We start from the raw sequence: 24,536 nt of genomic DNA, 5'->3' as shown, positions 1-24,536 counted from the left end.
CTTCTCCCAGGTGTCCATATTTTGGCTCTTTGGGATAATGATTTAACACAACCTTTTATTGCTGGAATAATCTAGTTCACCAAACGACAGTGACTATGTACCCGTTGACAATGATGGTCATTGGTGCTTTAGCCTAGATCCAAAGGACTCAGAAAAAGGACCAGTATAGCAATGGAGCTGGTCACTGAGCATCCCATTTTGTTCTTGGATGATCCCACCACTGGCTTAGACTTGAGAACTACGACTGATGTCATCTCAATCCTGAGAAGGTATGCGCTAAAGGGACATTAAAGTCTTATTTACTTAATGCCTGGTTGCTGGTGGGCATTTTCAGTGCAGGAGATGCAGAAGTAGGCAACAGAATTCTTGTTTATTAGAGGGAAACTTCAAAGAACAGAAAGAGGCATCAGGGGGTTGGGGATTTAGCTCAGTGGTAGAGTGCTTGCCCAGCAAGCGCAAGGCCCTGGGTTCGGTCCCCAGCTCCGAAAAAAAAGAAAAGAAAAAAAAAAGAAAGAAAGAGGCATCAGGAACACATCCTAGAGCCTATGACGGGTGGCTGTGGAGAAGCTGGAGCACTGCTTTAAATAGCGTCGTGTCCCTAAACCCTCAAGCGTGTGACAAGTGAGCCAGGGTCATGGAGAGACCTGAACAGAGTGACAGCTGCGGAGAAAATGAGTTTTCTCTGACGCAAAGCATGTTTGATGTGTCTGGAACATTCAAGAGACAGGGTAGACCAGAACCCAGCAGGCTGAGAGGATGGAAGGTTCCTTGCTAGTAACCACAGGGTGCGTCTGCTGAGCATGTCTCACTGAGCTGTGGATCGTGTATCCTCCTTCTCTGTGTCTGTGCCCTGATCTGTCAAATCTTAAATGGACGCCAGTTACATTAGGGCATGCTAGTAATCTCATTTAAGAGTGATCTTTATAATGCGTCTGTCCCCCATTATAGCTGCATTCTAAGTGCTTAGACAAGTGCTTAGACGTGAGGACTTCTACAAATGAGTCTCTGGAATTTGGCCCTGCACACTCCCCATTGGAGTGGGAAGGGCGTAGTTTGTGTTGAATGTAGTTTGCCTAGATCACCTGGGCCACTGTCAGCAGTGAGGTTGTTCCCATGGCAGGGGATGTGGGAAGGTTTAAGAGCAGAGCCATGCAGTCATGGGATAGGGTACACAGTTGCACCATGGGGATGAACAGATGCCCGCAGGAGGCCTAGATGTGGGGGTTCTTAGCTAGGAAATGCTGGGTTCTCTTATGCAGAATAAATGGGATTATCTCAGGGATTCACCCTGGATGTGTTGTTGGAGGGAATGGTTTCTTAGGTCTGGTTTCTGAACCGTGGGGAAGAATGAAGTAAAAGAAGTAACATTTCCTTCTCTCAAGAAAGAAGCCTGTGACTGAAGAATTTGTAGGAAAAATTGACCAAGAGTTTGGTTTTGTCCATTGAAAAAAATCAGTAAGAGTTTCAAATTGACTGAATAACCCCAAGATCCATACAAGGACCATGCAGTCTGCTGACCCAGGCTCCTGCCTCTTGCTTACCCTTTACTGCACTCTCTGTTTTCCCTTCCTCCCCTGTTCCGTCATCATCCTCCATCATCCTAACATCCCAGCGTGTAACTCCATGAACCGAGAGCACTCCCCATTGTGCTGTCCCTGTGAGGGGTCCAACAAGCGGGGCCTTGCCACCCCCTGGTCTGTGGACTCCTCAGGTGTCACCCTGCCTGTGTGTCCCCTTTCCTGTCTGCTTCAGGATACTCTCTAAGATCAGGTTCTTGCTCATTCTCCAGTATGGAACACTTCCCTCTGTCCATTTCTCTTGTTGTTGTTAGTCTTAGTTCATTGTGTGGGGTCATCCTACGTGTGGTTTATCCCAGTGTTCTGGGAGCAGACTCAGGACCTCACATGCTGTGCATGCCTAGGTCTCCAACACTCATGGAACTGCACCCTAGATGAAGAATTTTCTTTAAATTTTTTTACATTTATTTAGTCATTTATTTAGTTGTGGACATGTGTGCCTATGTTTGCATGTATGTGTGTATGCATGTGTATGTATGTGTGTCTGTCCATCTGATTGTGTGTAGCATGCACATAGAGGTCAGAGGACAACTCAATGGAGTTGGTTTTCTCTTTCTATCAAGAGGGTCTGGGAACAGAACTTGGGTCTTCACACTTGTCAGCATGTGACTTACACATTGAGCCATCTGGCTTGCCTATATGAAACTTTCTCATCTAATCATGCAGGTAGTTGCTGGATTCTGTGATATGAATTACAGTTTTTCCTCTGGTGCATTATTAATAGTCAGTCAGGGAAAACAGTCACCTCTTATGCCATTACTCTGCACCTCATCTGGTCTCTGCCAACCAGTTTCATGTGAACTTGTAATTTCCCACTTGATTTAATTACTTCATAGGCTGACATGGCTCTGTGTGGAACTAGGTCTCTCCTTACTTCCCATTTTGTACCATGGGCTGTAATTCCTTTAGTCTTCATTGTTCTAAGTAGTAAATAATTCGCCAGTCTAGTGGAAACTCCTTCACTGGGAGGATTTTTATGTTTCTCATGATTCTTTGAGGATTTCATACAATATATTTCAATCCTATTCTTTCCTTCAACTAGGATTCATATTTTTTAAAATAAAAAATTTTTAAATAAAATTATTTGACTGAGATGGACAGATGGGTTAGCACTGCTGCTCTTCCAGAGGGCTCAGGTTAAATTCCCAGCATGCATATGGTAGCCCACAACCATCTATGCTACAGCCCCCGGGCATCTAATTTATCTTTCTCACCTCCACATGAACCAGGGACACGTGGTCACAGGTGTTCTGGTAAAGCAGTAATAACACAAGGAAAAACAACAACAACAACAACAACAACAACAACAACAACAACAGCAACAAACAAAAAAATCACCTTTCTCTGTCCTGCAAGGCAGGGGCAGGATTCCTAACTGAGCTGTGAGAGGAGACCCTGCTGTGCAGCTGATCCTGGGCCTTGCTTCCAGGAAGGAGCTGGTCATATCTGCTCTCTGCTCTCTGCTCTCTGCTCTCTGCTCTCTGCTCTCTGCTCTCTGCTCTCTGCTCTCTGCTCTCTGCTCTGCTCTCTGCTCTCTGCTCTCTGCTCTCTGCTCTCTGCTCTCTGCTCTCTGCTCTCTGCTCTCTGCTCTGCTCTCTGCTCTCTGCTCTCTGCTCTCTGCTCTCTGCTCTCTGCTCTCTTAAGCACCTCTCTGCCACTGTCTGCCTCAGGTTCCAGCTTAGGACCGAAGGGAGGCATTCTTTCTTTGGATGTGTCGCCCCCTGAGCAATGTGTATAAAATGCTTTTCTTCAAGTTTTCTGTTTTCATTATTTTACTGCATGGGTCAGGTTGAACTCACTTTGTGCCTCCACCTTCGGAAGGCTGGGATTCAAGGTGTGCACTGCAGCCAGCAGCTCTCCCTCGCTCCCTCCCCTCCTCCCTCCCTTCTTTCCTCTCTTCTCTCTCTTTCTCTCTTTCTCTCTTTCTCTTCCCCCCTCCTCTCTGTCTCTCTGTCTGTCATTCTCTCAGTCTGTCTGTCTTTTTGAATAGGAATACTATGCAATCTATGTGTGTATTGAGTTCCTGAGGTTATCCTAGTTGCTGGGATTATACAGATATGCCATCATACCCAGATTTTATGAAATATTTTTGTTGTTTTTTTTAATACTGACTGCATATTTTATTAAATACAACTAGTAAAGGAGTCAGTCCTTATTTCAGTTCTAAGGATATAATTAGTTTCAGATAAATTTCTTTTTTTTCTTTTTTAATTTTTTTCTTTTTTTTTTTAAAAAAATGGGTATTTCTTATTTACATTTCAAATGTTATTCTCCTTTCCCCATTTTCTGTCCATAAGACCCCTATCTCCTCTCCCTCCTTCTATATAAGGGTGTTCCCCTCCCCATCCACCCACCCCCCACAATTTCCTACACTGGGACCAAGGGCTTCTCTTTCTATTGGTGCCCAACAAGGACCTCCTTTGCTACATATGCAGTTGGAGCCCTGGGTCAGTTCTTGTATAGTCTTTGGGTAGTGGTTTAGTCCCTGGGAGCTCTGGTTGGTCAACATTATTGTTCTTATGGGGTTGCAAGCCCCTTCAGCTCTTTCAATCCTTTCTCTGATTCCTCCAACAGGGGTCCTGTTCTCTGTTCAGTGGTTTGCTGCTAGCATTCGCCTCTGTATTTGATATGCTCTGGCTGTGTTTCTCAGGAGAGATCTATATCCAGTTTCTGTCAGCATGCATTTTCTAGCTTCATCCATCTTATCTAGTTTTGGTGGCTGCGTGTGTGTGTGTGTGTGTGTGTGTGTGTGTGTGTGTGTGTGTGTGTGTATGGGCCATATGTGGGCAGACTCTGAATGGCCGTTCCTTCAGTCTCTGCTCTTGGTTCTCCAGTAAGTCACAACTCTGTGTTACAGTAGTTCAGCTCATTTTTTCCCCTGTCATGGAATTAAACCAACAATCAAACCCCAGCTCTTTGTTCCTCACTGACTGTGTTCCATTAACCTGTTGCTTGGCCTTTTAATGCTTAGCCTCGAAAAGGGAAATTTATATTGAAGTTTCCCTTTGCCAATATCACTCAAATTGAAATGAGGTCATCACTGAAGCATTTAGCAGAGTGACCAGGTAGTTAGCAGTATGAGTCCTATTATCAGAACAATGAAAACCAATTCCTGAAGAAGCAGAAACTTTAGTGATCAAAGAGACTTCTTGTGCAATACAATCATAGTTTTCATATCTGCCCTATCACTGGCTCTCAATCATGCAGTACGCCTATATGTGATCTAATTCAGTGTGCCCGATGTACACTGCCTGGAGATCTACAGTGTCAAGAAAACTCTGGTGGACTGAGAACAACTGGTGCTCCACACATTAACAAATTTTAAACTTTCAAATAGAAGCATGGGGCTTGGTTTCTTCCTCGCGTGTATAACACAAGTGAGGTGAGGTGTTTATAAGGACATTTCAACCTGAAATGGGAGCAAAGAGTGTAACTTCAGGAATGAAATATTCTGACGAGAATTTCAAGGTTCCAGTGTCCTGTGACTTATCATGTCTCCTTCTCTGAACTTAGGATGTCGATGAAGGGAAAGACAATCATCTTCTCCATCAATCAGCCTCAGTACTCCATCTTCAGATTCTTTGATAGCCTCACCTTAGTGGCTTCAGGAAAACTCATGTTTCATGGACCTGCACGGGACGCTCTGGAGTACTTCACATCTGCGGGTACGGTCGCCTGTTGCTGTGAGAGCTCCTCCATTCACAGGACCTGCAAAGAGAACATGGGGTATCAGGGCTGCTGTTTGACTCTCGTGCAGGCTTACTGAGTGTGGGTTCCACTTTAAATACCGGTGGTTAATTTGGTGGCAGGATTTTTGCTAGTTTAACAGTATTGGCTTGATATCCAGGTCTTTTTTTTCTCTCCCTCTCTCTCTCTTTTCCTGCATGCATGGTTGCGTTTGAGTATTCTGACTGAACTCCTTGTTCTGCTTCCCGGTTGTGGTGACCCTCTTAGGTAACATGCTGGCCTCAGGCCCACTTATCTGTCATTTATTTGAACAGCTTGGGAAAAGCCCACATAGCAGATGGTGCTGTTAAGTTTTCCCCTAGTGTGTGATCTGACTTGGACCTGCTGTGGAGAAGCTACTTAACTCATGAGTGTGTTCTAGCTTCAGATTCAGACGTTGCTTGGGGAACTATAGAGACTTAAGTCTGACTTCATAGTTCTGGTCTTCCAGGGTCTTTCAGAGCCAGATTGTATGGTCAGAGTTTTTTCAAAGGTTAATGCAGTCAGCGTCATCTTTTAGAAATATGGATAGAGTTATGGAGGCTTCTCTGACTCCAGGTGTAGCCGTAACTATTTACTTTCCAGCACTCTTTATATTTATCAGTGATTAATCATTGTCACTCAAAATGTGCAAGCTTGTTGAATCTACGGAGTCTGATAAAAATGTAGACTGAGTTCAAATGTTTGTTTCACAGGACGAATTCACATGTCTATGTCTGGTCTACATCTCTTCTATTATCTATAGCTAGTTTATATCTATTTATTGTGTAGTACCAGCACACGTGCACACACATGTACAAAAACCAACACACACACACACACACACACACACACACACACACACACACACACACACACACACAGGCTGGGAAACAGAGAACGTCAAAATATTGTGTGGATATAAGAGGAAAAGGTAAATTAGTGAAGGGAAATAGAAAAGAGGAAGACGTTAGACTGCATCCTCCCTCTACTCCCCCACTCTCTGAGAGAGTGTCCTGAGGCTGTGTTCTTTGGTTGCATTCTTTGTAGGTTACCAATACGAGTCCCACAACAACCCTGCAGACTTCTTCCTGGACGTCATTAACGGAGGTTTCCCTGACACAGAGGAAGATGGCCATGAAGGTATGTGAATCTCCTAGAGTCACACAATTTTGCCTAACTGATTTCATTTAAACACAACACGGGTTCATTGGAATATAGCTTTTTATATTAATTAAGTGTCCTAAAATTAGCTGATAGACTTTGCTGTTGGTCGGTGCTGGGTGCGTTTGATATTATTTATGAAGGAACATTTCTGTGACATCGTCAGTAGTAATGACATCTGTTAGAAAGTGAATGCACTCATTGCTTTGCATATTATTCTCGTACTGCCTTAGACTGGGTTTGCTTAGGTGGCCAGGCTGGCCTTGCATCTGTGCTCTTTCTGCCTCACCTCCCAAGTACAAGAATTACAGGACTAATTCACTATGCCTGGTTTTGTTTATAACATTTCAAAAATAAAAACTTGGGCAGTTCATGTATGTGCATGTGGCAGAAAGCAAGAATCAGGTCTTCATATTCAGAAGCATAGACCGTATGGGAAAGGAGACTTTGTTAAGAATGAGAGTCCAGAAGGGAAAAGGCCATCAGTTTGCTGTATCCATGGGGTAATGACAGTAGACAGGTCACTTAGGGATGCTCTTCTAATATGTGAAGGAATTTCACAGCAGCAATTGTTTCATTCTTAATTTTCTGTGGGCTGAGGATGTAGGTCAGCCAGGAGAGTGCTTGCCTAGCAAGCACAAAGCATGGAGTTTGGTTTCCAGCCCTACATAACTGGGTGTGAAGGCAGAGACCGGGAGAAGTGTGCAGTCACTCTTGGCTACACAGCAACTTTGAGGAAAGTCTAGGTACTTGAGACTCTGTCTCAAAGAAAAATCAATACATAATTTATGTGTTATTCATGAAAATGTATCATAAATGTATCTGCTAATCACTCCTTGTCGTTGGCCACTTTCATCCAAAAGCTGACGAAAATGAGGAGTTTGTTGAGAGACAGCATCAAGTCACGGGAAAATTGGCCAATATGTATGCCCAGTCCCCCTTACACAGTGCCACAAGAGCCAGACTGGATCAACTCTTGGGGGAACAGAAGCTGGACAGGAGCTCAGCTGTGGAGACCACATGTGTCACCCCTTTCTGGCATCAGCTTGGGTGGATCACCCGTCGATCCTTCAAAAATTTCCTGGGTTTTCCATGGGTCACTACAATTCAGGTAATCCGATGAATTATTTTAAATGTACTGCAAAAAAAAAAACAAAAAACAAAAACAAAAACAAAAAAACAAAAAAACTCAAGTAGGAACAATTTATGTTTGTGTCAGAGACTTCCGGGTCACACTTGCCTTATGCTACTGTCTGTGTGTTTGTGGTCCCTCCGTACTTGCTGTGTAGAAATGTTCACGAGAGCAAGCAGAACATGACTAACGTCATACTTACGGAAAACCTTTCAGTGGTTATTTTTTACTTAGAGGGACTATAGTCACTAAGGCATGTAGGACATTTGATTCAGCGGTTGCATGAAGTAATGAGAGGCACACTTGGGAGTTCCTCTCAGCTGTACTCTTTAATTCACCAGTGCATCCTCAAGTTTAAGTACAGGCGTGAGTAAAGTGAGCACAGAGGCTTTTTCAAGATGCAACCTTCCATGTGGGCAGACGGATAAAATAGATAGATCTCCACAGGTAAAATAAAATAGATAGATAGAAAGATAGATAGTTTAAACAGATAAAATTCGTAGCATGCCAGTTGAAAGAACGGACTTTGGAGAAAGTCTAAGTTGAGAAAGGGTGGAGATGGCCAGAGAAAGGGAGGGAAAGAGGAGTTATCTGTAGCTGAAATCAGTCCGTGAGGAAACAATGCCATTGAACCCCTCTGAGGGGAGCCTTGCATCTACTGCCTGAGCGATGAGTCTGTTGTAGAGGGCTGATCTCTTCTTTGGGGGGGCTGGTGTTTGAGAGCAGTAGCTACTCAGAGACCAATTTATTACACAGTGCACCCAGATCTAACAACAAGACTCCTTGTCAGCTGGGAACTGGGAGGAGGGCACTCTCTGCTTTTCTTTAAACTGTCTCTCTAGCAATGGTCATCCTGCCTTAAATTTTCTGTTATTTTAACATGAATGTGACCGGAATGTAGTTCTTCCAGATTACGGGGGCCCAAACATATTCATTTATTTTTTATGTCATGATGATGATTCTGTTGTGTCATCTCTTGGTCGCAGGGTCTTTGCCGTTAGAGGGTAAGAACTGTGCTGTGGGTCTACATCTCCATTCCTGTGTAACCTTTACAGTCAGTCCACCCGGTTATTGCGGGCCGTTACTTTATTTACCAGACTTCAGTTTCTGTTGAACACTGAAACCGTGGCCAGTTGTTGGCTGCACCGAACCCCACCTAGTTCTTAACACAGGCACAGCCTTTTCATGTTTAAAGGTTGCTGCCTTTCTTTCCTCTGCGTGAGTACTGTTATTATTTGAGTTGTTCTGTTGGTTGCTCCCAACACTTTGATCTTTATAATTTGGCAGATCTGTCATAAAAGGGACATTTTCTGTCCTATTTCCTTGAAATAAAAAGATTTGATGTAATTCAAAACAGGTGAGTTACACTCAACCTGAATTATTCTTTTTTCCCCAATGAGACAATATCACGAAGTCTTATTTACTAATTTTTATGCGTGGGAAGATTTTCAGGAGGGTCAACATCTTTGGTGTGTAAACCTTGTTAAAAAATCTCTGTTGCACGGTGCTTATCAAAAACTTCTCTATTACAGAGAAACGGGACAAGCCGAGTCTTCTCCTTACATTTCTCTTTCGTGCATTTGTTTAAAACTCATGGTGCATGAGTTTATGTATAGGTGTATGTGTACGTATGTAAACATGCACGAATATTTGTGGAGTTGATCGTGATTGGCCGGCCCAGAGACTGTGAGTGTGTGAGTGTTGACTGTGCGTGTGTCTGTGTGTATTTCCTGTCTAAAGTATCTTAATTCTTTTCCCTTCCTGCCACAGAGCGCCAGCAATACGTCCTTTCACTTAAATTCCGGATTGCTAAACAGTATGTGTTAGCTGCCAGATATTAATGTTCACAGAGAGGTAGAAGGTTTAATGAAACACAGAGTTAGAGAGAAAAGAAACCAGCATTTTTTTTAAAAAAAAAGATTTATTTATTTATTTTATTTATGTGAGTCCACTGTAGCTGTCTTCAGGCACACCAGAAGAGGGCATCAGTTCCCATCACAGATGGTTGTGAGCCACCATGTGGTTGCTGGGAATTGAACTCAGGATCTCTGGAAGAGCAGTCAGTGCTCTTAACCGCTGAGCCATCTCTCCAGCCCTGAAACTAGCATTTTTTAACCTTGGAATAGTCAAGAAAGTTTTTTTTAGAACCTTTTAGAAGTTATCAGCAAGCATTGAGTACAGTTAGAGAACTAGAAGGCCAGAGACCATCCGTTTTTAAAAGTGTGTCTGGAGACTGGATATTGAAGATCAGCAAAGGATAAAAAGAAACATAGAAAAAGCAGTTTGGCAAGGGGAGAAGATCCCTGTAATGTTTTGGTCAGTTTGGACCTTTGTTTCAGTAGTACTAAAGGTTATGAGAAATACATTTGCTTCTGAGTTCACTATGTGTCCCTCCTGTACCTGTCTCTTGCGTCTTTCCTATAATCAACTTTGCTTGTGCCGGCGGGACCAGTTCAGAAATTATAGAAAGGGAGTTTGTAGAAAAGTAAGGGAGCTTGTCCAAAGTAACAGTACAATTTAGCAACCTTGAAACTGGGATAAGACTTAAAGTTATTATAATGTGTATGGACCAGGTAAAGTGCCTGTAGGTACCTTTACTCTTTGAACATTGATTAGAGCTAGGAGAGAGAGAGAAGTGGATTTGGAGATGCAAAACCCGTCAGGCTGCTTTGGCGGGAGAGAAGGGAAGTGAAAGCAAGCCATTCTGAGGCTAGGCGCAAAGGCAGGCTGTGTCAGAGGCTGCCCCAGGGGACAGCACAGCACTGCAGACTTTCAGCTCTGGTAGGAATAAGTAGTTAGGATTTCTGGTTTTCAAGCCTAAATGACACAAACTAACACATTATGCAAGTTAAAAAATGTAAATTATATAGAGCAAGTGCAGATTATGTGCATTTAATATAAACTATAAAGGCTGGATATGATTTACGTGCATTAGTGTATACATGTGTACAGTGAATAAAACTTTATACATTAAATACTGATATACTTGAAAATTATATGCTAACATATGAACTAAATATGAGTTAAATCTATAAAATATGAATCATAGTCTATACAATATACATAATTTTAAAAAATTCTTCAGGTCCTCAACTATTTTTTTAAGATTTATTTATTTATTTAATGTATATGAGTCTACTGTAGCTGTCTTCAGACACACCAGAAGAGAGCATCAGATCCCATTACAGATGGTTGTGAGCCACCGTGTGGTTGCTGGGAATTGCACTCAGGATCTCTGGGAGAGCAGTCAGTGCTCTTAACTCCTGAGCCATCTCTCCAGCCATATATACATAATTTTAATGTCTACAAGGACAAGGAATTATGAAATGAACCCATGGAACTCTAAAAATTCAGATGTATAAAAACAGAAATGGGAGGTGTTTCATGTTTCTTCCACATACTCTTGTTTCTTCAAAGTTCAGAATTTTAACATTGATCAATAGAGTTCCAATAAGTTAATGGATCATTGGCAGTTTGCAATTCAGTCCAAGCTCGAGATTTTAATTTCTCTTTGGTTGTTTTCTGAATATAAACTTAAAGATGCTTCTCATCATGCTAAAAAAACATCTCTGCTCAATCTGTATATGTATAGGTGTAAACCTATGGCTTTTACAACAGAGTAAATTTGTAAAATATGGATTTCAGTACAATGGTAAATGCCAATATCTATTCTTTTGTAAACTAAAGTTCACATAAGCTTCAGGGAATCAAGAGTCCTAAGACTTGGACCTTAAAAAATTAAAAGGGAGGAAAGTACAGGAACCTTTCATGTTTCTCTATAAGCAGTTGCAAGCTTCGCTGAGAACACTTATCCATCAAGCTTCATTCATACTTAATTTTCTTAATTTACCTCGAGGGGCTATACTTACTAGGACAGAAAAGCATTTTGATTCAGAATTGAATACAGAAATTTCTGTCCACAAAAGTCTGGGTTAAGACAGCTGCTGATGCCGAAAGGCTGAAAAGGGATGTTGTTAGTTGGAGGGAAAGGTATGGTGCTGTATCATTTCAGGGTGGACAACACCAACTCTGGTTGCTAGGGAGATGGATTCAGAGGTGCTGTGAGGCTGAGGAGGAAAGCAGCAATGAGGTGAGACAGGATGGTCCTCTTGCTGAAGAGCTGTCCGTTCAAACTGTGGCTCGTTTACTGGGACTGCTCGATCCACTTCTAATTATAGTTTTAAACAAAGAAAAGAAATACAATATTTCTGCTGTGTACCTTTGCCTTACTTAGTGCTGGCTGGAGAATTGAGCTTTTTATATCAGGAAATTACATGTACACGTGGTTTGTTTTTTTTTTTTTTTTTAAGATTTGTTTATGTATGTGAGTACACTGTATCTGTCTTCAGACAGACCAGAAGAGGGCATCAGATCTCATTACAGATGGTTGTGAGCCACCATGTGGTTGCTGGGATTTGAACTCAGGACCTCTGGAAGAGCAATCGGTGCTCCTAACCACTGAGCCGTCCCTCCAGCCCCCGTAGATTGTATTCTTGTATCAATAATAGCAGATTTTTATTTTTATTTTATTTCACACTCAGTGATGCTTGTGAAAAAAAAAAAAAAACGCAGTCATGCATGGTTACCTGTACGTATGGGCAGGCCTTGGGAGAAGAATCCTACTGACTTGTTACTAATGGAATTTTTTTTAAAAAGGACAAAGTGTATGTTAGGGATTGTTGTTGCTGTGATTTTAAGTCTTACTGTAGTGGATACCACAGCCTCAGTGGCTGGTGTAGCTTTGCATATTCCCTGGCAAGCTAAACATTTTATAGAACAATGACAGAGAAGACTCTCCTAAACTATGGGTTCATCAGGTGGACATTGATGTAAAGCTGCAGAGAGAAGTAGACGCGTTAAAGCAATCTGTATGTTGGTTAGGTCAAAAGTATTTGTTGAGTGTGTGACAACAGCTGCAGTTAAATTGTGGTTGGAATTCTACAACATTTTTATTGCTAATTTCAGTATAATGCCAGCCTTCAGGACTGGAAAAAGACCCAACAGTATTTGAAAGGAAATTTGTAGGGTTTGGGGGTCTTGCATCTGCTCTGCCACAGGGTATGGGCCCCTCGGGGAGGCGGAACACAGGAAGTGACTGTGTTTACAGCATGCCTTAGCCACGTGGCTGTTGGACTGTAGCTAGGGAAGCCCCGGGACACCGCTCCAGGAATGCTGAGGAAGTGCTGAGAACAGAGTCGCTCCCCCTCCCCCACACGGGGTGAGTGAGCTCTGGCGGGTCCTGTGGTTTGTGTAGGGGAGGGGGAGGGGGCTGTCCATGGCTCGATGACAGCAGGCTTGAGGCTTGAGTTTAGGCTTGGTATGGTGGCAGCTGCAGCTGCTAGTGCAGAGATCAGAGGGCGGCTCCAGAGGCCTTCTTCTCCTTGAAAAGAGGCAGTCCATGATTTTAAAGCATTTATTGTCGTGGCGGAAAGTCTATGTGTTAAAACCATAGCCCCCTTCTCAGAGTGGGCCTGAGATTAAACACCTTTTGCAGGGAAGAGTGTCTGGGAAGGAACGCTTATCAGCTAATCCCTCCAGGCCTTTAGGTACCTCATTAAAATGGAGATCCATCTTGAACCTATGTGACCACAGGTCACATACTCTACATGTGGAGGGGCTTGGGGTATTGCCCCTATGTGACATAGCCATAAATCTATGGGGGGCTGCAGCTAGCGACAGGGGCTTGGGGGGGGGGGGGCAGGTGAAGTGCCTGTCATCTCTTCAGGGTTTCTGGGATTTCAAGCCTTAGCTCAACGGGGAACCAGGCTACCTTTCACAGTCCCATAGAAATTCTACTGTTAGACAGGATGTTGAACACTTACAATGCCAAGTACAAAACGTTAAAAAATCAATTTCCATCTAACGATTCATCTGATATTGCTCAAATATTAGCTGATAAATTACCTGGCATGAATCCTAAAGCTTTAATTCAGCTCATGACTCACGGAGCTGGAGGAGCCTGTGTTCCTTTTTCTTAGTATTGTTTTAATTGGTGTTGTTGAACTGGATATTTACTAACGTTGTTTTTACAAGCACACTTTGCAAATACGTATCTTATGGCAGAATCTTTTAGAAACTAAAAAAAATGAAAAAGGAGGAAATTGTAGAGAAATGACATGAGGTCACTGCTCCCAGCATGCTAGCCAGCTGTGAGGTGACATAGGACTTCTGTAAATCTCAGCATACCGAGGCACCAGGAAGGCATTTTCTCAGCAGAGCATTCTGGGGTTCTGCCAAGCAAGCTGCACACCTGAGGAAGGGGTCTTCATGATCATTTTTCCCATGAGAAAGGAACTTTGTTTATAATTAAACTAAGCCGCACATCGAAGAGTTGGACCGCAGACAGATTTCTCAGTCTGCAAGGAGGTTTGGGTCACCTTGAACCAAGAGAACTATTGCTTGAGAAACAGAAGCTGGTGAGAATTAGAAGCTGTAGGAAACTTTTAATCTGCTTGCCTATAAAGAATGCCGGGACAATCAATAAACCATGCATTGACACATTGTGGCTGTGCATCCCCTGTGTCCTGACTCTCCCCTTAGGGTCCCAGCGCACTAGATGTTGACAGAGCCTCAGATTGCAGGGCCCTCGATTTTCAGTTTAACGTACTAACAGCCTATTAACATGCATGTTATATATTCTCACAGGGACACCTGCCAAAATATAGTATTTATTTCACTGTAGAGATCTGCTTAGAGAACTATATATCTTAAAATGTGTCAACACTACTTACTCCTAATGAAAGTTTTTACTTTTTCCTTCTATTTCTTTTTGGAAGGTGATTATCATAGTCATACTGGCGGTGGTCGTGGGGACTGCTTTCCGTCTCCTGCAAAATGTTTGTACTGAACTCCAGATGAGGTGAGCCAATCAGAAAATGCTGTCGTCTCATTGAAGCATGTAAGAACTGGAATTCATGACAAGAGCGTAAGCAAGGTCGAGTGCGATAGACACTGGAAGCTGAGCAGAGCTGACTTTTCCACGTATTTGTGTGAGGATAGTTCAAAACGATACACACCACTCAGTTCAAATTTTAATGGGTTTGTGTGTGTGGAACAGCCTCTCTTGATGCAGACAGACTACCATCTCATTCTACATGGAGGGCAATTTTTCACCTTCCTACATGGAGTTCCATAACTCTGGGAGAAGATCTCCCTACTTCATACGAATCACTCCCAATTCGTGGCAACCACCATTCTCCTCTCTGACTGTGAATCTGACTAATGTTAGACCCCGAATTGGCGTCACGATGCATTTGTGGCTTGTTGTTGTCTAACTTAGGTTCTTGTTTGTTCTGGCTGACTAGATTCCATTAGTGTAATGTCTTCAGGGCTCATCATAGCGTGGCGGGTGTGAGGATTTCTCGGACACTGTAAGGCAGAATAATTGTCCATTGTGTGTACATGCTGTTGTTTCCCGTTCATATCTGTCTGAAAATGTGGTTTGCTCTCACCTTTGGCTACTATGACCGATGCTGCTGAGGGTGGAATACATGTTTGAGCTCTAGAATTTTGTCCTTAAGGTAGAAAGGTACAGTTGACAAGTCATAAGGCCATTGTGACAGAAGTCATCTAGGAAAGGCTATTATTTGTCTTAGTCAGGGATTCTTCTCCTGCACAAACATCATGACCAAGAAGCAAGTTGGGGAGGAAAGGGTTTATTCAGCTTACACTTCCACATTGCTGTCCATCACCAAAGGAAGTCAGGACTGGAACTCAAGCAGGTCAGGAAGCAGGAGCTGATGCAGAGGCCATGGAGGGATGTCACTTACTGGCTTGCTCAGCTTGCTCTCTTATAGAACCCAAGACCACCAGCCCAGGGATGGCACCTCTCACAATGGGCTGGGCCCTCCCACCCTTGACCACTAGTTGAGAAAATGCCTTACAGCTGGAGCTCATGGATTTCCTCAAGGGAAGCTACTTTCTCTGTGATAACTCCAGCTTGTGTCAAGCTGACACACAAAACCAGCCAGTACAGCAAGCAAGTGAGTTTCCTGGAGATGTCCCACCATTTTTGCATGGCTGTGATGGGCGCACTCTGGAGAGGCGCAGCGCCAGAGATTTCATCCCAGGATTGCTTCTAACTGCTGATATGCCTTCCCTGACACTATTGCATAGCTTAATGATTCTTGAGCATCAGCCAACCCTATGTGGCAAATTCCTTACAGGTCAACATGAGGATGGACTTTCATGAATTAATACTGTTTAGATGAATTATTGACTTTATAGCATTCCTGATTTGACTCAAATAATTCTAGGAAGACGCTTCAAGGAGATGGTTTTAGTTATTTTGCCAGAAAGACACAGTAAAGTTAGAATCCAGAATAGATTGTGCCCCCTCCTCATAGAATAGACTGCATAATAAGGAATACAATAATCTTTCATAAATAGCATGAAGAAGAGAAATAGGCTTGAAACAAATTTGTGATCAAGGAAAAACATTCATTCTAGGTCAGGTCCAAGGATAAAGCCACAGATGTGCACTATGATAAGTCAAGGACTTGTGAAACTGTTGCTTTGAACTTCTAATGAGCTTACAGAATGAAACACTGCTTTCAACTTAATATCAACATCCTTCTGTAATTTCCCTTTTGTGTAACATTTTATCGATGAGGTAATTTATAGATAAGTTTATAGAGAACTTTTGTCTAAGAAGGTATACATTGCCAGAGAGAAGAAATAAAGTGTAGCTTTTGGGGCTCTGCCCCATCCACCAAATTTTTATATGTATATGTCTGTCTGTCTATATGTATGTACATATATATGTATATAGGTATATGAGAATATATACAAGTATGCATAAACACTTGTGGGACTGATAAAACATGTCAAGCCCAGACAAAGTGTGTGTGTGTGTGTGTGTGTGTGTGTGTGTGTGTGTGTGTGTGTGTGCGTGCATGTATGTCCTATAGTATGCATGCAGAGGACAGGCAAATTTACAAGAACTGATCTGCCCACCACATGGGTTTCAGGGATTGCTTGCAGGTCATCAGGCTTGGCATAGTCATCTTACCTGCCGAATCATCTCACTGGCCTTGGATTATTCTTTGCTATTGACTGAGAGTTATTTTTATTTCTGAAATATGAACCCCTCACCACATACATACATGATGCACACACATTTTCTCCCCTTCTGTGTGTTGCCTTTTTATTCTGTTGATAGTGTCCTTGATGCAGGGATGGCTTTAGCTTACCTATCTATTCTGCATTTGTGGCTTCGGGGTCAATTTTCCTGAATACACTAGGTTTGTTTGAATGTGAGTGTTGGGTAACGGATGGGATTCAGTTATTCTGACTTGTGGTTGTTGTCTAGTTTTGAGTTGTAATGTGGCCTTAAAGATATCCATTCATGATAAACTAAAGCATGTTCCAAACATCAGCAACATCACGATTATCACGATTATCACTGAAATTTAAGTATGGAAAACGACCTTGCTCACCTTAGTGGCCTATGTCTAGTTGAGCTGTTGTACAGTTTTAAAGATAAGCTTTCAGATACCTAGACATCCCCTCTGGTCACGACTAAAAAGAGCAAGTAACAGTGGAGAGATGAGAGAGAAGCAAACACAGAAATGTGTGTGCACAAGGAGGAGAGGTGGAACCGCAGAAGAGAGGATGGGAGGTACAGCCCGATATGAGTAGTCTGTGCTGCCCCCTGAGGTCACAGTGAGGTCCTCACCCAGGCTGCCACTGGGAACCTGCAGCAGTAGGGGCTCTGCATCAGTGTCTGTGGCCCATGTTACTACCAAAGGCCCTGTGGACATCTCTCTTCCGGGCTGCTGTCTGGGGCTATGTTGACGTCTGAGGGCTGCATAGAGTTCCCCCCAACCCCCTCCACCTCTTGCTAGCTGTAGGAAAATGCCTTCATCGGATTGACTATAGGCAAGTCTGTGGGACATTTTCTTGATTAATGATTGATATGGTTGAGGCCAGCCCATTGGGAGCATTGCTACTCCTGGGCACGTGGTTCTGGGTTGTATGAGACAGCAGGCTGAGCAAGCCATGGGGAACAAGGTAATAGGAAGATTCCTCCATGACCTCGACTTCCATTCCTGCCTCCAAGTTCCTGCCTTGAATTCCTGCTCTGACTTCCCTTGGGGATGGACTATTACTTGGGATGTGTACAGCAGATTAAATTTCATTTCCCCAAGTTTGCTTTGGTTATAGTGTTCACCACAGCAAAAGAAACCCAAGCAGGACAGTTAGAAACAGTTCCTCAGCACTACCCACTGAATTATTTTCAGTGTTACTATTTAAACTGTCGCTAATGTTCAGGAGGCCAGAAGTCACCTCTCCTGTTTGGATCCGGGGTTGTCTTTGTGCTTTGTTCAATTTGTGTAATTAGGAACTGGATTTTTTAAAAAGAGTTTCTTATTTATTTTATGTATACATTGTTGCTGTCTTCAAAAGAGAGCATCAGATCCCATTTCAGATGGTTGTGAGCCACCATGTGGTTGCTGGAATTTGAACTCAGGACCTCTGGAAGAGCAGTCAGTGCTCTTAACCACTGAGCCATCTCTGCAGCCCAGGAACTAGATTTGAATTTTGTGGCACATGAGTTCCTTTGACTCAACAGCCTTATAAGGTTGAGATACCAACAGACTATGAAGGAACTCACATTGAAAGAAATAATTAGACCCAGAAATTTATCCTGTGCACACTAATAAATATATTTGAAATAACTTCCCAAAATGCATCTGTACTCTGACATACCTTAGAGCATTGCACGCAGTATCCAAGTTTAAGACTTTCTGTCTGCCAACAGAAAACTGGCAAAGAAAATGAGACTTGCAATGTACTTATCTTGAAAAATGGGAATATCGAGAGAACTGAAGATTTGAAGAACAATCATGCAAAATAAAAGAATGCAAGGATCGAAAGACAAGCACATGGTTCACTTACATGTGGAGCAATTCACCTCCAGGCAGCGTGGCTGGCAGTGACAACCTCCAGAGGTGCTATGCACTGAGGAAACACACGTGACTTAATACTATACCACCTGATAAACCGGAGAAATAAGTTTTATTCTCTATTGAAGTGAATTATATTGAGCACACTCAATCCAGCAAATATACTCCGCACTTCAAAGTTTCTGAGACAACATTTCAAATGAGGTACTGTAGAAATGACGCATATTTGTAGAGACGGGTGTCGCATAATTTAGTCTGATATAATTATTTCACAAAATCATCCATGAATTATTACTTTTATGCCTTAAATATACAGCTGTTAATCTATCAATCTACAATTGCAACATTTAAAATATCAGGTCAGTAAGTAGATGTGGCATATAGTTTAACTATAATCAGGGCCACAAGTTTCCCTTCCTAAGTGTCTAGTTTTGTCAATAAAAAGATAGGAAAGTGTATATACAGATGGGAATGGGAACTGGAGGACAACTTATTAAAGATAGAGTGATGGAGGGAGGATGCCCACCAGCTGAGATCAGATGTGTGGGGGAAGGGAAGAGTGGAGAGAGAGTAGAGTGGAGGTAAAACAGGGGAACCTTGAAAGGCAGGACTGGCTCCTCAAGAGAGGAGGAAGAGCCCAGGCCTGCTATTGTGTCTGTCACAGGGTGCCCAGTTCCTCTGCTCTTATTTGACCTTGTGAGGCATGGCCAAAGTTGTAAACTGACAGGCCCAGAATTGTCCTGTAGCCCAGGATAGCCTCATTCTGTAGCAGCTCTCTGCCTCTGCCTCCTAAGTTCTGGGAGATCTAGAGGCCAGCCTTCCTAGTTTTCCCAGAGTTTTAATCCCATTATCAGGTTGTCTTTTTCTTTTCAACATTTTACTTTAATCTGGCCTTTGATAAATGGTAAGTGGAATTTTTTTATGTAGGAGGAGACTTGTCTCCAATAAGGCCCCTCATCTGATCTGCCTATCCATCCACTGTGTACCTGTATAAAGAGAGTCACTAACCTCTCTATCTGTCATTTAAAAGGGTGTTTTGTAGCAGGCTGTTAGGATCCAAATCCTGGCTTTTGTCTTAGACAAACCTAATGCATAAATCCAAGAAACACTTAACTACAGGTGGCTTTTATCCCCCTCTTCCTGCTTACTATCCCTTATCACACAAACACAAATTATTTCTTCATAAATGTGCACAACTGAATTTTTCTTTTAATGCTCTTGGAAACCATGCAGGAAGATGGTTGTCCTATTTTGGGAATAATCACCGTCTTGAAGGATGACACTATGGTGAAGTGTGTGGTGAGCTGTTGAGTGGAGATTCCCTCCACTGGTTCATGTTTTTATCCTTCCTCACCTGTGAAAGCAAAGTGGCTAACTGAATGTGAAAATGAGTTTTATTTTGCTTTCTTTTTCTGTATATTAGGAATGATACTTACCAATTTTGTTAGATAACTGAAGTGGTGGATTGGGGTGCCGTGACTAAACACCACAGGCTCAGTGGATTTAAAACTAAATGTGTCTGTACATTGCAGTGTGAGAGTCTAAGGGGAGGGTTCTGCCATGGTCTCTTCCTGTCTGGGCACCTTCTCTCAGGGCCCTCTCATGACAAAGGCGACAGTGCAGAGCCTTCGCCTAATGAGGACACAGACCACACTGTGTGGCTAGACTCTCATCATTTCATCACACTAAAAGGTCATTATATTAGGGACCATTAGCAAATTGTTGGATTTTAGAGGACACACGTCAATCCGTAGGTACTGCCGTGGAGTCAGAAAAAGTAAATACCTCATGGGACTCACACTTCCTGACCTTTGTAATCTAAATAGTTCTACATAACTCTACTTTCCCCCTTTTTTTCTCTTATTTTAAATACTTATTTTTATGTATACGCGTGTCTGCCTATGGGGTGTATATGCAGCCTGTGTGTGTCCTGGGGCCTGTGTATATCAGAAGAGAATGTTGTATTGTTAGGACCCAGGTAAAATATCAAGGCCTAAGTCAAATGTTAAGGCCTAGGTAACTGTTACCTGGATAGTCTGCTATTATAAGGAAACTTTCTCATAGGTTTCTTCTATTATAGGAAACCTTCTAATGCCATGATCGATTACGTATTCTGTGCTCTTGGAAACCAATCATAATAGAAGTCAGTAGAGACATTTTGTGTAATTGCCTACAATAAGCTTGGACCTGAACCAACTGCCCAATAGCATTTCCTGCACCTAGGTGTAAGCTTTTTAAGGGCCCAAACCTGAGAGAGACACTTGCACCAATATAAGAAAATATTTGGAACCTGGTCAAGTAAAGTTTAACTTCCCAAGACCTCTCTGGGAACTGACATCCTACTTGGCCGAAAGAGACATGTATGTGGCTAACTAATGTTCTTGTTGGCAAGTTAAGACATGAATGTTAGGGAAGTCCTCTTTTGACAGACAAGTTAGGACATGAATATTAGAGAAGGCAAGTCCCCTGCCTCAGTTGAATACCCCAACAAATGGGAGCAAGATAAATGAACAACAAAGACATGCTCCTAAGAAAATCTCCTATCTCTAAATCCAGAGTGGTGGGATAACTTGGCACAGATGTTTGTGGACTTTGGCCATAACAACCCTGTAGGATCTTAACTCAGGGTCATGGTTCAATTCCCAAATCTGGACCATGGCCCTGGACAATCAGTCCTGGGGCGTATGCTCAATAATCTAGCCCTGGGTGACTGATATCAGCGTTAACATGGTTTGTTAGACTATTCCCGGACCCCAACTACGTCTCCAGACTTGGAGTGACAGATGATTGTGAACCACCATATGGGCGTTGGGAAATTAAACATCCATGTTTTGCTAGATCAACAAGCACTCTTTATTGCCAATCCATCACTCCAGCCCTGCTTTTAAGTTTGTTGCTGTTGCTATTGTTTGGCTGGTTGGTTTTGTTGTTTTGTTTTTAAAAAACCTGGGTGATATCATTTAATTTGCAGGACGAGCTCTCCTAAGGAAACCATCCAAACGTTGAATTTGCTGTTTGCCTTTGTCTCTGTTCTCTCCCCGCAGAGCTATCCTGATCCTCCTGCTCACTGGTTTCCAGTGCATCACAAGTGTGACTGCAGGGGAGCTCTTTGTGATTGACCAGGATCGCTTTCTGTGAGTAGCTCCTGCTGTAACAGGCATCAGCCGCTGGTAATCAAGTTGATTACATTCATAGTTCGGCCTAGAACTTTATCTCATGAATTACCAGTATTTTTCTTTTTTTATCTTTATTTGTTTAACAAATAACAAATTCTTATGTTTCTCACATGCCATCATGTGTTTTGAAGTATGTACAGAGATTACTAATATTAACTGAAGAAGTGGGTGGAAACTCAAGGGCAGAGGTGTCTGCAGCTCAGTGGAAGTTTCCAAGTTGGGGTGTGGTCACCAGGTCTCGGTGCTGTAGACAAAGTAGCAGTAGGAAGATGAAGACCTAGGAAGATGAAGGATTGTTGGCCTTCATACTGGAGGCTTTCCATGGAGATCTCAGGCCCGGCCACTTGCGATGATTCAGACTAAGGGGAGAGAACTTGAGCACAGAGGGGAAATCACCTCTGCTTTCTCTGCTGCCACTTCAATTGCTCCAAGACATTGCTGGGCAGAGCCAGCAGGAGGCTGTCTAGTTAGCAAAGGGTGCAGGGGAGCTTCTGGAGGTGATTTTGGGAGAGCAGATCTCTTCTCCAAGTGGCCATGTTACAGCTCTTGTGACAGCTCTCAGACAACGGAGTAGTTCTCACATACCTTTACTCCTTCTGGATAGGAGGATTCTTAGATACAGTTTTGGGGTGGGTCAGGGTCTGACAGCAGGTACTTCCTATTGGCTCAGTCTGAGAGCTTGGGAATACCTTATCTATATGTGGGAGGGCATGGTCCTGCTTCTACGTGACTGATGGCCACAAGCCTCTCTACTGGGGGCCGTGGGTGGGTGGGTGAGGGTGGGGTGTAGCTACATGAGAAGGGCCTGGCCTCCTGAGAGTTTAGGGAAGCTCCTACTGTCCCTTTCAGGGTCACTGGGGTTTCGATCTTATCTCGACCGGGAACTAGGATACCTTTCACAGCCCGTCGCCCCACAGAAAATCATTCATGAACCCCTAAAATGATGTCAGGTCTTTGATAGAGCTTAGAGAGTTAGCAGCAAATTGGAGCTGGAGAGGTAAAGCTACACAAGAACGAGGGTGTGCAGCCCCCTTGGACGAAGGGCAAGAAAGAGCCAGAGAGATGCTCTAAGTGAACAGCTGTCTGATCTCCTGTGCTTGTCAAACACGGAAGAAGACTTCCCGCGTGGCCTATGCTAAGGACTCACATTTGCCTACAAGCGCATGCCAAGAAAAGAATCATCAGAGAGGAGCTGAGGGCATAGCTCAGTTGGTAGAGTGCTTGCTTAGCATATGAAACCCTGGGGAAGACTCACAGTACCACATTAACCTCAGCAGGGAGATATTCTGTAATTCTAGAACTTGAGGGTGGGGCAGAAGGATGGTCATTTTGCCTACATATGGAGTTTGAGGCCAGCCTGCACTAGTGGTCCTTTCTCAACAATTAAATTAAATTAAAAAAGTAAAATCAGAGATGTAATGAAGACACCGGCAGGGACGAGCCTGGAGTTTGGAATGGCTCAGTGATAGTTGCTTGGAAGGGGAAGGACTAGGTGTGGTAGCTCTTGAGGATTCATGGTTGTAAAGTGAGATTATTGAAGGAAGAAGTCTTTCCTAAAATGAGAGATGCAGAAGAGAAGGATATAGTAGCTGTAGGGTGACCTCAGAGGGCCAGTGTCACCTTTCTCATAAGAAGGGCATGGTGAGGAGTCTCCATGACTACTGCCTACAGTGAGGTACTGAGAGCTGAAGTACCTCAGGGAGCCAGCCTCAGAGGAGCAGAGTCTCTGAGGAGAGTGCGAACATCGGACTGTTTCCCTGCAGGGGCTGTTCTGTGGCCTAGTGAACCAAATGGGATTTCTCTGATGGGAGTCACAGTGAAAATGCCACAAGGATGATAACCTAGAGATGCTGGTTCAAAGAATGGGAGGTGAATGGGAGTCAGCCTGGAGCACAGGGACACTGTCTTCATAGTCTCCCTGTGGTATCAGAGGTCAGGCTAGCCAACACCTCACCTGTGCTTGCTGGACCAATCTATGGATGTATAACAAGGACTTTTGTTTCTGTAGACATGAGCACACCAGTGGATACTACAGAGTGTCATCCTATTTCTTTGGGAAATTGCTGGCTGAGCTAATACCCAGGAGGCTGTTGCCAAGTACAATATTTACTCTTATAACATACTTCATAGCAGGTGAGCAACAAAGCCAGAGAATGCGTCTTTAGGCTTTGAGGAACATGTTTTGGTTCTTACAACTTCAACAAGCCTTTGAAAAGAAAAGCTTGTCTCCACTGCGTGATATCTAAAATGATGGTTCAGTATCAAGTAAAATCTCTGAGATGTGTTCACAAGGAACCTCCAAAGCTGTTTATGAAACTGCATTTCCGCTAAGAGATTCTGTGCATTATAATGAATGTAGAATTAAACCACACATTTGAGGCAGTGCCAGTAGAGCAAAACCATTTATTAGATAGCTATCCATGTGTATTGTTGCATACATACAGAAACACGCACAAAGTCACAAAAACATAAACTCACTAACACAGAGACATACATCCTTATACACAGAACACACACATACACGCACACACACACACACACACACACACACTCATGCATGTACTCACACTCACAAAAGAGCATAGCCACACAGTGACTCACACACACATATGCACACACACTCACACATGTACACAGACACACTCTCACATACATGTTGTAGAAATTATTTAAATCTCTGCCTGGGGTTTCTTCCTCGTCTTTGGTTATTGACATCCCGGATAAAAGACACATTCACAGCTTCTATATTAACAATAAACTCTAAACTGCACAGTGGCTGGACAGCCGTCTCTCCTCCATGCTCTTGGAATCCACTCGCCTATTGATAACCCTGAATTATTACTTACAATTACTATATCCCATCTGGGCTTCTCTT

The 24,536-nt window shown here is 43.1% G+C and overlaps 1 protein-coding gene across 8 annotated transcripts in view; it reads left to right on the top strand.

Moving 5' to 3' along the window:
* Abcg3l1 (ATP-binding cassette, subfamily G (WHITE), member 3-like 1) overlaps positions 1 to 24,536 on the top strand; it is a 54,207-nt gene that overhangs the window by 13,948 nt on the left and 15,723 nt on the right. For 4 of the 8 annotated variants that reach the window (XM_087582395.1, NM_001004076.2, XM_087582396.1 and 1 more), the window contains 7 exon segments: positions 133 to 269; positions 5,091 to 5,242; positions 6,333 to 6,425; positions 7,310 to 7,557; positions 14,355 to 14,437; positions 21,530 to 21,619; positions 23,670 to 23,794. In XM_087582395.1, coding sequence (XP_087438521.1) covers positions 133 to 269; positions 5,091 to 5,242; positions 6,333 to 6,425; positions 7,310 to 7,557; positions 14,355 to 14,437; positions 21,530 to 21,619; positions 23,670 to 23,794 — 928 coding nt within the window. 8 annotated transcript variants of the gene reach the window in all.

Source organism: Rattus norvegicus, chromosome 14, assembly GCF_021556685.1.
Source record: "Rattus norvegicus strain SHRSP/BbbUtx chromosome 14, alternate assembly SHRSP_T2T, whole genome shotgun sequence".
In the NCBI taxonomy this organism is placed as follows: Eukaryota; Metazoa; Chordata; class Mammalia; order Rodentia; family Muridae; genus Rattus; species Rattus norvegicus.
Note: the sequence above shows the minus strand (reverse complement) of the source record. Positions and strands in the feature narration are given on the sequence as shown.